General features: G+C 37.5%; 1 protein-coding gene across 3 annotated transcripts in view; it reads right to left on the minus strand.

Annotated features, from left to right (window-relative positions):
• The window catches only part of CNTLN (centlein), a 341,713-nt gene that overhangs the window by 4,150 nt on the left and 325,495 nt on the right, over positions 1-12,068 (minus strand). For all 3 annotated transcript variants that reach the window (XM_055577973.1, XM_055577972.1, XM_055577974.1), the window contains one exon: positions 11,327-11,404. In XM_055577973.1, coding sequence (XP_055433948.1) covers positions 11,327-11,404 — 78 coding nt within the window. The remainder of the gene's footprint in view (positions 1-11,326; positions 11,405-12,068) is intronic.

Genomic DNA, 12,068 nt, shown 5'->3' on the forward strand with positions numbered 1-12,068 from the left:
AGCGACTTCACTTATTTCATACAGGCAGTGTAAGAGTCTGTTCTTTTCTCCTTCAGATACAAAAAGAAAGCACAACTCTTTTACTGACAGGATTTTGGACTTGGGTTGAAGTGGCAACATGACTGGCCAACAGCAAAGCTCTTTTCTCCCTTGCTCCACCATATGTACAGGTGAAACAACAAACCTGCAAAATATGCTGTGTTGGGTTTCATCTCAGATGGAATATGCTGGGGCCTACGAAGTCCAGCAAGTCCGCTGGGCTTTCTGCATAATTTCCTTATCTCTTTTGCATAAATATAGAAATGACTGTCTTAGTTATGTTACTGCAGTTACACAGGCTTGAACTCTTCAGCACAAGGAGAAAAATGGAAAGGGGAAGAGCTGATACTCCATAAGATTTCTCGGAATGGAAATTTAATTAGGACATCCAAACAACCGTGAGTTTTACTTGGTCTATACTGTAATCTTTCTTTAAAGATTAATTAACGTATGCATTTATTTATTTTTGACTGTGCTGGTTTTTCTTTGCTGCATGTGGGCTTTCCCTAGTTGCAGAGAGTGGAGGCTGCTCTCTAGTTGTGGTGCCTGGGTTTCTCATTGAGATGGCTTCTCTTGTTGTGGAGCACAGGATCTAGGATGTGAGGACTCAGTAGTTGAGGCACATGGGTTTAATTGCCTCCATGGTAAGTGGAATCTTCCTGGACCAAAGGTTGAACCTGTGTCCCCTGCATTGGCAGGCATATTCTTAACCACTGGACCAACAGGGAAGTCTCTATACCATAGTCTTGAAGGGGGTCTTTCTGGTTGTTTTGGCTGTCCTTGTTGGAAAAGGTGACTTCTCTTATGGGAAACACTTCCCCTAACTTCACACAGATTTTAGGCTTCTCTTACATGTAAATGACCACAGATGTATGCCATTGATAGAACTTCATCACTCACACTTGAAAATTATGACTTCATTTAGAGGCATTTCTGTAGAAAGGTAAGATATGACTGATAACTTGCAGATGCTGGAGAGCTACATTGGAAGAATAACAAAGCCTCAAATCTGTAACTGTGAAACATACAGATAGTTTACAGCATCGGCATGAACTGGGAATGTGCTCTCAATAGTATAAAATTGAACAGTTTTGTGTTGAATGAAAAAGACTGAAGTAAGGGTATCTTTTTAAATCTAAAGGGCAAGATTAACAACTTTTTTTAAAATTTTATTTTATTTTTAAACTTTACAATATTGTATTGGTTTTGCCAAATATCGAAATGAATCCGCCACAGGCATACATGTGTTCCCCATCCTGAACCCTCCTCTCTCCTCCCTCCCCATACCCTCCCTCTGGGTCATCCCAGTGCACCAGCCCCAAGCATCCAGTATTGTGCATCGAACCTGGACTGGCGACTCGTTTCATACATGATAGTATACATGTTTCAATGCCATTCTCCCAAATCTTCCCACCCTCTCCCTCTCCCACAGAGTCCATAAGACTGTTCTATACATCAGTGTCTCTTTTGCTGTCTCATATACAGGGTTATTGTTACCATCTTTCTAAATTCCATATATATGCATTAGTATACTGTATTGGTGTTTTTCTTTCTGGCTTACGTCACTCTGTATAATAGGCTCCAGTTTCATCCATCTCATTAGAACTGATTCAAATGAATTCTTTTTAATGGCTGAGTAATACTCCATTGTGTATATGTACCACAGCTTTCTTATCCATTCATCTGCTGATGGACATCTAGGTTGCTTCCATGTCCTGGCTATTATAAACAGTGCTGCGATGAACACTGAGGTACACGTGTCTCTTTCTCTTCTGGTTTCCTCAGTGTGTATGCCCAGCAGTGGGATTGCTGGATCATAAGGTAGTTCTATTTCCAGTTTTTTAAGGAATCTCCACACTGTTCTCCATAGTGGGTATACTAGTTTGCATTCCCACCAACAGTGTAAGAGGGTTCCCTTTTCTTGTTTTTGGTTTGAAAACTATTACCAAATGGTACTGTTTTCACAATAAAAATTGACTTTAATCCAGCTGAGTCATACTCGAATAAAGATATTATATGTTATTTATTATACTTGCTTTTAACAAAGATATGATTCAATGAGATTTTGAGAGTTTAGTAAAAGAGACTAATATAGTTTGATAATTATAAAATTAAAGGTGCAAAATTTGGTATAAATAAATATTTGTATGGTTATTCAGCTATCTTGTAATTAAAAGATTGAACTTCATAAAATAACCAAGCATGGTATGAGAAACAATAATTTATTTATAGTTTAAATTGCACTTAATTATAAGCTAAGTTTCCTAAATATTGCTTATATTTCTGGCACATATCTATCTACGTACTTATCTATCTTAGAGTGTCACTGAATATTGAAGTCTGTGTCTGCTCTTCTTTGGTAAAAGCTATAACTTGTTTTCCTTTCATCCCCCTGCCCCCACAATTTTTTATAGTGGTAAAATGCACAAAACATAAAATTTACCTTTTTCCTTTAATGACATATGTCTTTTTCCTGGTATCATGAAAGTAGGCTTGAGATGGTTAAATCAAAAAAAAAAAAAAAATCCCAGTAAGGCTCTGAATGGAGAATTTTTAACTCTTGCAACTTCAGCTGGATGTGAGGAGTGAGTGTGTGTGGGTGGCTGTGTGTGTTTATGTGTGTGGAGAGAGTGAGCATGGGAGTTCGCATGTATGTGGCATGTTTTAAGTACGTTGTAAGTGCAACACTGAACGCAACAGAGTAAAGGTCTTGAGGACATTTGTTGTAAAGAGAAACTTTCTGGTAACCTTCAGGCTGGAAGTTATTCTATTTACTAAAGCCAGGGAGATTTATAAAACCTTCCCACTGCTGTGTCACAAAGCATCTATAGAAGGTAAGCATATTTTGCAGAAAGGGCACAGAGGAAAGAGCCATTTTAAATTTCAGCATTTGTAAGATCTGAAGCAACCTAATAGGAAGAGGGTTTAAAGGCAAAGAAAAACCACTGGTCAAAGTCTGTACTTTAAGTTATCAACAACCGAAGCCAGGATTTTTGATATGGCTCCCATACAAGAAAATGATCTACACAAAGTAGATGAAAACTGCCTGAGTGAAATCTGGAAAACTAAATCAGGACGCATTTTCTAGCCATTCCTGGATAAGGGTTTTTGAAATATAAATCCTAGTAAAGAAGCACATTGCAGTTTTAACTGTATATTACTTGCTTTATATAAGTACACATATTTCATTATACATACCCATAATTCCATTCAAGTTTGTTGAAAAACTTTCATAGTTTTTATATTTTATCTGTTTATTGTTCTCCATCACCAGAAGTATTAGCTCCATGAGGACAGTGATTTTTGTCTCTTGTTCACCGCTATATCTCCAAACCTGAAATGCGGTAGACACTACTGCATGAATTACCTTTCATGCAGTAGACACTTGGCAACATGTTTTTAAAATGCCTTCCATAGCTTGGGTTCAACTTTATCTCCACTAATTCTTTCCATGGCCTTATAAACTCACAAGTACATAAGATGGTTTCAGGTATTATTAAGGCCTGAAAACAAAACTAAATGACCTTTTCTATAATTTCAATTTTGAGGATCAGAATGGACAGAACAATTAAACAATGTCTCTTAGAGGGTAAATGTAAATAACTGACTCCTATCTGTTTGCATATAGGAGGAAGTAATATCAATTAGAATACTATAGAGGTACAGCTCCTTCTGTGCCAACTGAAAGGAAACCTATTAAATATGAAGTTTAAAAATTTATCTCATTTATTCATAGTTATGGCCAATGGACAGAAATTCAAATTCAAATGCATTTTACACAGTCTCTGCTAATGGGGGGTAATGCAGCATATGTGATATAACTTTATTGGATTTACTTTTAAAGGTATTCTTTTTATTCTTTGTTCACTGTCTCATATTAAGGAATTCATTTTTTAAATGGAGACATAATTCACATAACATAAATTTCTCCGTTTTGAAGTGTATAATTCATTGGTTGTACACAGCTGTACAACCATTACTTTCATCTAATTCCAGAACATTTTCATCTCCCCAAAAGAAACCCTGTACCCATTAGCAGTCACTGTTCCTCTGCCCCCATCCTCTGGCAACCACTAACCTACTTTGTCTTGATTTGCCTCGTCCAAACATTTCATATGAATGCAATCATACAATAAGCTGCCTTTTGTGTATGGCTTCTTTCACTTAGCATAAGGGGTACAAGGTTCTTCCATGCTGTATGATGTATCATCATGTCATTTCATGACTGAATAATATTCCACATATGCATATAACATGTTTTATTTATTCATCCATCATTTGACGGACCTTTGGATTCTTCTACTTTTGAGCTATTATGAACTACTGAGCTCTATGAACATTTATGTAGAAATTTTTATATGGACATATGTCTTCATTTATCTTGAGTAGATACCTAGGGATGGAACTGCTGGGCCACATAATCTCTAGTTTTTAACTTTTGGAGGAACTGCCAGACTATTTTCGACAGGGGTGGCATCATTGTACATTCCTACCAGCAATGTACAAGGGTTCTAATTTCTCCACATCCTCACCAATGCCTGCTATTGTCCTTCTTTTTGATTACAGCCATCCTCCTGGGTATGAAGTAGTATCTCATTTTGGTTTTCGGTTCGCATCTCCCTAAAGGCTAATGATGCTGAGCATATTTATATGTGCCTAATGGCTATCTGTATATATCGTTGTAGAAATGGCTATGAATAGTCCTGAAGGTCTGTTTCTTTTCTCTTGTTGTTGAGTTGTAAGAGTTTGAAATGTGTTCTTAAATGGTTAGATTTCACTGAGAAATGCCAGACAGAAGGCTTGGGTGAACTGTGAAGTCCCTGAATGAAAAACTGTGAGTCCCTGAATGATGTTACCTACTAAATGTGAGTCCCTGAAATGTTACCTACTAAATTTTTTACAGCTTCAGACACTGACGTCTTCTGTCTACCAAATCTGATATACCTCTTTTGTTCCCTAAAACTCTTAAAGGTATCATCATCTTTCTCATCATATAGGGTATTAAACTCATCTCTCTTTGGTTTCTGCTTTCTCACCCCTTCATTTAATCTCAGTCCTGCTATGTGATTCAGGGACTACAAAATGGGTCATATCTATCTCGTCCTTCCTATTTTTATGGTGAGGACACATGCAAGCCCCTACTGGCTTTGTCTAGACTACCTTCTTGCTCCTAGTCTCTTCTCCCTCTAAACCATCCTATACATTGATCTTGTGCAGCTTTCTAATGCACAACTCTGATTGCATCCCCTTCCTGTTCAAAGGTTTCCATAGTTTAGTCTCAGCCAACTTTTCTTGTTTCTGTTTTTTTTTCCTCCCACTTCCTAAAATACAGAAAAAACTAATTTTGGAAGGTTTTTCCACCCTATTATGATCATTAATTTGCTTTTTTGTCTCTGCCATTAACTGTAAGTTTTAAAAGATGTAATAATGCAGAAGAGGAATTAATACAAGTAACTCTTCAAAGAAATTAAAAGGCAGCTGTGTCATAGAAAATGAGAGTAGATATAAGAATGACTTTTTTCCAGTATGATTCTTATTACTAGAAATCTGTGAGGACAAAAGTTAGGTGCTGATAAAGATCAAATACTTAAAATTACCAATTGTATCAGGACCACTTGATGGGAGGACATACATTTGCATTCTGTGTTAAATACAGGTAACTTAAGGCTCTAGACCTTTTAATTCTCACTCACTCCTGGCTAACAGTATCAGAAAGTATTACATTTTTGTCTAGGTCCATATTGTCACATGGTATTTCAGTTCAGTTCAGTTGCTCATTCGTGTCCGATTCTTTGCGACCCCATGAATTGCAGCATGCCAGGCTTCCCTATCCATCACCAATGGCCGGAGTTCACCCAAACTCTTGTCCATTGAGTTGGTGATGCCAACCAGCCATCTCATCCTCTGTCGTCCCCTTCTCCTCCTGCCCCCAATCCCTCCCAGCATCAGAGTCTTTTCCAATGAGTCAACTCTTCGCATGAGGTGGCCAAAGTACTGGAGTTTCAGGTTTAGCATCAGTCCTTCCAAAGAACACACAGGACTGATCTCCTTTAGAATGGACTGGTTGGATCTCCTTGAGTCCAAGGAATTCTCAAGAGTCTTCTCCAACACCACAGTTCAAAAGCATCAATTCTTCAGCGTTCAGCTTTCTTCACAGTTCAACTCTCACATACATACATGACTGCTAGAAAAACCATAGCCTTGACTAGACGGACCTTTGTTGGCAAAATAATGTCTCTGCTTTTCAATATGCTATCTAGGTTGGTCATAACTTTCCTTCCAAGGACTAAGCGTCTTTTAATTTCATGGCTGCATTCACCATCTGCAGTGATTTTGGAGCCCCCAAAAATAAAGTATGACACTGTTTCCACTGTTTCCCCATCTATTTCCCATGAAGTGATGGGACCAGATGCCATGATCTTCGTTTTCTGAATGTTGAGTTTGAAGCCAGTTTTTTCACTGTCCTCTTTCACTTTCATCAAGAGGCTCTTTAGTTCCTCTTCACTTTCTGCCATAAGGGTGGTGTCATCTGCATATCTGAGGTTATTGATATTTCTCCCGGCAATCTGGATTCCAGCTTGTGCTTCTTCCAGCCCAGCACTTCTCATGATGTACTCTGCATTTAAGTTAAATAAGCAGGGTGACAATATACAGCCTTGATGTACTCCTTTTCCTATTTGGAACCAGTCTGTTGTTCCCTGTCCAGTTCTAACTGTTGCTTCCTGACCTGCATATAGGTTTCTCAAGAGGCAGGTCAGGTGGTCTGGTATTTCCATTTCTTTCAGAATTTTCCACAGTTTATTGTGATCCACACAGTCAAAGGCTTTGGCATAGTCAATAAAGCAGAAATAGAAGTTTTTCTGGAACTCTCTTGTTTTTTCCATGATCCAGCAGATGTTAGCAATTTGATCTCTGGTTCCTCTGCCTTTTCTAAAACCAGTTTGAACATCTGGAAGTTCACGGTTCACGTATTGCTGAAGCCTGGCTTGGAGAATTTTAAGGATTACTTTACTAGCGTGTGAGATGAGTGCAATTGTGCGGTAGTTTGAGCATTCCTTGGCATTGCCTTTCTTTGGGATTGGAATGAAAACTGACCTTTTCCAGTCCTGTGGCCACTGCTGAGTTTTCCAAATTTGCTGGCATATTGAGTGCAGCACTTTCACAGCATCATCTTCCAGGAATTGAAAGAGCTCAACTGGAATTCCATCACCTCCACTAGCTTTGTTCATAGTGATGCTTCCTGAGGCTCACTTAACTTCACATTCTAGGATGTCTGGCTCTAGGTGAGTGATCACACCATCATGATTATCTTGGTCATGAAGATCTTTTTTGTACAGTTCTTCTGTGTATTCTTGCCACCTCTTCTTAATATCTTCTGCTTCTGTTAGGTCCATACCATTTCTGTCCTTTATCGAGCCCATCTTTATGAAAAGGCAAAATGACAGGATACTGAAAGAGGAACTCCCCAGGTCAGTAGGTGCCCTATATGTTACTAGAGATCAGTGGAGAAATAACTCCAGAAAGAATGAAGGGATGGAGCCAAAGCAAAAACAATACCCAGTTGTGGATGTGACTGGTGATAGAAGCAAGGTCCGATGTAAAGAGCAATAATGCATAGGAACCTGGAATGTTAGGTCCATGAATCAAGGCAGATTGGAAGTAGTCAAACAGGAGATGGCAAGAGTGAACGTTGACATTCTAGGAATCGGCGAACTAAAATGGACTGGAATGGGTGAATTTAACTCAGATGACCATTATATCTACTACTGCGGGCAGGAATGCCTTAGAAGAAATGGAGTAGCCATCACGGTCAACAAAAGAGTCTGAAATGCAGTACTTGGATGCAATCTCAAAAACGACAGAATGATCTCTGTTCGTTTCCAAGGCAAACCCCATTCAATATCACAGTAATCCAAGTCTATGCCCCAACCAGTAACACTGAAGAAGCTGAAGTTGAACGGTTCTATGAAGACCTACAAGACCTTTTAGAACTAACACCCAAAAAAGATGTCCTTTTCATTACGGGGGACTAGAATGCAAAAGTAGAAAGTCAAGAAACACCTGGGGTAACAGGCAAATTTGGCCTTGGAATACGGAATGAAGCAGGGCAAAGGCTAATAGAGTTTTGCCAAGAGAACGCACTGGTCATAGCAAACACCCTCTTCCAACAACACAAGAGAAGACTCTACACATGGACATTACCAAATGGTCAACACCAAAATCAGACTGATTATATTCTTTGCAGCCAAAGATGGAGAAGCTCTATACAGTCAGCAAAAACAAGACCGGGAGCTGACTGTGGCTCAGATCATGAACTCCTTATTGCCAAATTCAGACTTAAATTGAAGAAAGTAGGGAAAACCACTAGACCATTCAGATATGACCTAAATCAAATTCCTTATGATTATACAGTGGAAGTGAGAAATAGATTTAAGGGACTAGATCTGATAGAGTGCCTGATGAACTATGGACGGAGGTTTGTGACATTGTACAGGAGACAGGGATCAAGACTATCCCCATGGAAAAGAAATGCAAAAAAGCAAAATGGCTGTCTGGGGAGGCCTTACAAATAGCTGTGAAAAGAAGAGAAGTGAAAAGCAAAGGAGAAAAGGAAAGATATAAGCATCTGAATGCAGAGTTCCAAAGAATAGCAAGGAGAGATAAGAAAGCCTTCCTCAGCAATCAATGCAAAGAAATAGAAGAAAACAACAAAATGAGAAAGACTAGAGATCTCTTCAATAAAATTAGAGATACTGAGGGAACATTTCATGCAAAGATGGGCTTGATAAAGGACAGAAATGGTCACATGGTAGAAAAGTTTTTATTTTGCGGTAATTATTTTATCAATATAAATTTTTCAAATGAATGCAGAAAAAGTTTTTTTTAACAGAAAACAATTCTTTCACCTAATCCTAATAAGAAAAGATAAAACCTCAGGGCCAGATTCACTCCTATGATGTCAGAATTCTATTATATACAGCACTCAACACAGAGAGAGGACATAAAAGGGAAGTTTTCTTATAATTTAATCTTCAAAGTATTTTAATAATCAAATATCAATGTTGAATTAATTTGCAATTTTTCAGGGAATGCACTCAATTACTCCACAGCTTCAAGATCACATAACCTCAGGTTCAGGGAGCTGTATGGCATAAACTAAACAAAATGAATGAATGAACATATTTACACTTTTACCCACAAAATCCTGTGAGCATAACTTAGACTCTCAAAAACTCGTGGACAAAGAAAACCTTTTCTAAAATTCAGGACAAATATAATTGCTAGAATTGAGAGAGAAGAAGTAGGCTTAAAAAAAGATGTTTTCTATTTTATAGATTTTTCTCTTGGGCATAATTATAAAGTGACATTCAAGTGCAACCAGTGAAGTCCCTACTTTTTTTTCTTACAGAATTCAAAGGCATCAGCAAAACCACCTATGTCAGTAATAAAAATAAAAGTCTTTGACTTTTTAAATGTTATCATACTGTCACAGTGAAATAAAATTAGCTTGACAAATGCTTTAAAGGCACATGGTGCAGTTCATTATGTATAGCAGCAACAGCAGCAGTTTCCCAGTGTTCATAGAGGCTGCTCCATTAAATTTACCTCCAGTCAATAATTAGGAGTCCACAAATAAACCTGGGCAATTAAATCAATACTGCCAGGCAATTATATTCCAGAGTCCAGGCTCAGTGGCACAAAAAGGCATTATATCAAACTGCAGTATTAAGCGGTCTAATGCCATGTTCAACAGGACTTTTTCACACTAACTGGACAGAATAAGGACCCACCCAGATAATGTAGAATGCACATATGTATATCTACATGTGCAGATGTGGTGTCAGTAGAGCTCTAGTAACATTTAATAAAGATTTATACATATGGATTTATGGTTTCTGTGTTCATAATTGATGATAACACTTCTATATCAAAAGGTCATACTTACATGTTGAATGTTTAAAAAATCCATTAAAAGCATATTTTTATAACATTCTAGTTGAAAAAAATAACCCATATCAATCATTACTGAACTCCTTTGATGTGCCAGGTACTGGGCTGGGTGCTGGGAATGCAACATGACTGAGAAATGGCTTTCTTCTCAAAAGCAGGAAGGCTTGCCCTGCACCTGCATGTCTGCACTTAAACAACTTGAAGCAAAAAAGCGCCCATCACCTTCTGTTACTATAGATAGTAACAGTCATAGTATTTCCAGATAATGTTTCAAAAATATATAAAATGGGTACTAAGAACATGAATAGTTTACATATTATTTAACTTATTCTTGCTTTTCCAAAAACCCATATACTGCACTCACAAAACAAGAATTTTTTTTTTAATATTTTGAGAAATACATTTTAGCTGTTTTGAATCAAGTTCATTTTTGAAATCGACAATAATTAGGTTGAGCAAAAAGAACCATAATGAAGAAGTTGTAGAATACATTACATGCTGTCAGTGATATCAGAACAAAAGCCAGCTATGACTAGAAAAGCAGGGCTCTCACCTGCCAATAAACTGCCCTGATCACTTACAAGAGGGGCACATCCCAGCAGACTGTATGTGTATTAAAAAAATACTTGAAAGAGAAGAAAAAGTATCACACAGGTCACAGCAGCAGTCTCAATAGACCCCTCAGGGATTTCCACTCGTCTTGGCCTTGTCATCCTCTATGCAGCTTTCCACTCAGCCCAGAAAATGTCGATAGGAAAATGTTTGAGGGGCCTCTGGTGGAAATTTTTTCATTCTTTCTGCATTGACAGGATGCCAAATCAATATTTACTTCCCACTAACAAGCTGCTCGAGGTCTCAGTAGAAAATATTGTAGAGAATGCGGGAAGACACAGTAATAAACAGCTGTCTGGCTGTGAGGAAAACATGAATTGACTGGAAACAGGGCCACAGTAAAAGGTCACTGAAACCCGTGAACTCCTCAGGTGTCCATATCAACTACTAACTTTAAAGACACATAATAAAGAATCTCTGTTCCTAAGAGAGCTGAGAGAATGGATCCTTTTCAGTCTAGCAAGCATAGACATTGACTCAATAATTTAATTAATGCATTTGCTAAGACCCGTGTTGGCTCTTTCCCAAGGCACTTGCTTCATTTGTTAAGTCCAGAAGTACAAATAGAGGGTTAATTTTCCTGTCTGCCTATTGGAATACTTCTTTACCTAACAGAAGTAAGCAATGTGTAAGTGTTTCCAAAATTTTAGGCATCTAGTAATAAAAAATAAGCTTGGAATTTTTATCTGCAACTTTTAATAAATGAAGTGGAAAAGTTTAATACCTGTCCTTCAAGAAGTTTCCGAATGTACAACAGCCATTCTTTGTCATTTTCGGCCTCGGTCTTTGTCCTTTCAATTTCCTAGAGGAAAAAATAAAAACACTGTAGTTAATTTCATTTATATGAACTTGATCATACTGTTATATAGGGAAATACTGACAGAATTGGATTCAACAAAGAGTAGCCTGTCCTTTCAAAATGGAGAATATTCAAATCAATGCTCAATATCTCCATTCATGTGGAATATCAAGCTATATATCTGTGTTTCATAATTCAGGAATATTTTATTTCTGTATTCATGGTGGAGCTCAAGTTATGGACTGAAGTGGAAGAGAAAGTGATTAAAACAGAGTGAAAAAGAAGATGGAGCCGTAGAAAAGAATCATTTACAAGTGACCCTCAGAAGATGATATAAAACCTTATACTCAAAAATCAGACTTGTCAGTAGATAACTAAGGGGTAATTGTTACAATTACAACTTGTCAGTAGATAACTAATACAAAATAGGACAGGCATAGGTTCTGGTGTATTTAAATGCTTACTTATTTAAAATGTCCAACAGCTAACTGAAAGGCAAGGGACACTCCAACTTAAAGTACTGTAGGTCACTAAATATTTTCAATGCCTCAATTATCAAAGTGAAATATTCTGAAAGTATAATGTATTCACATATGCAACTGAATTGACTATTCAGTTAAAATCATGATTCAGTTTGCAAAAAAAAAAAATGTACTTTTCAAAAAGA

This window comes from Bubalus kerabau, chromosome 4 (assembly GCF_029407905.1).
Source record: "Bubalus kerabau isolate K-KA32 ecotype Philippines breed swamp buffalo chromosome 4, PCC_UOA_SB_1v2, whole genome shotgun sequence".
Lineage (NCBI taxonomy): Eukaryota > Metazoa > Chordata > Mammalia > Artiodactyla > Bovidae > Bubalus > Bubalus kerabau.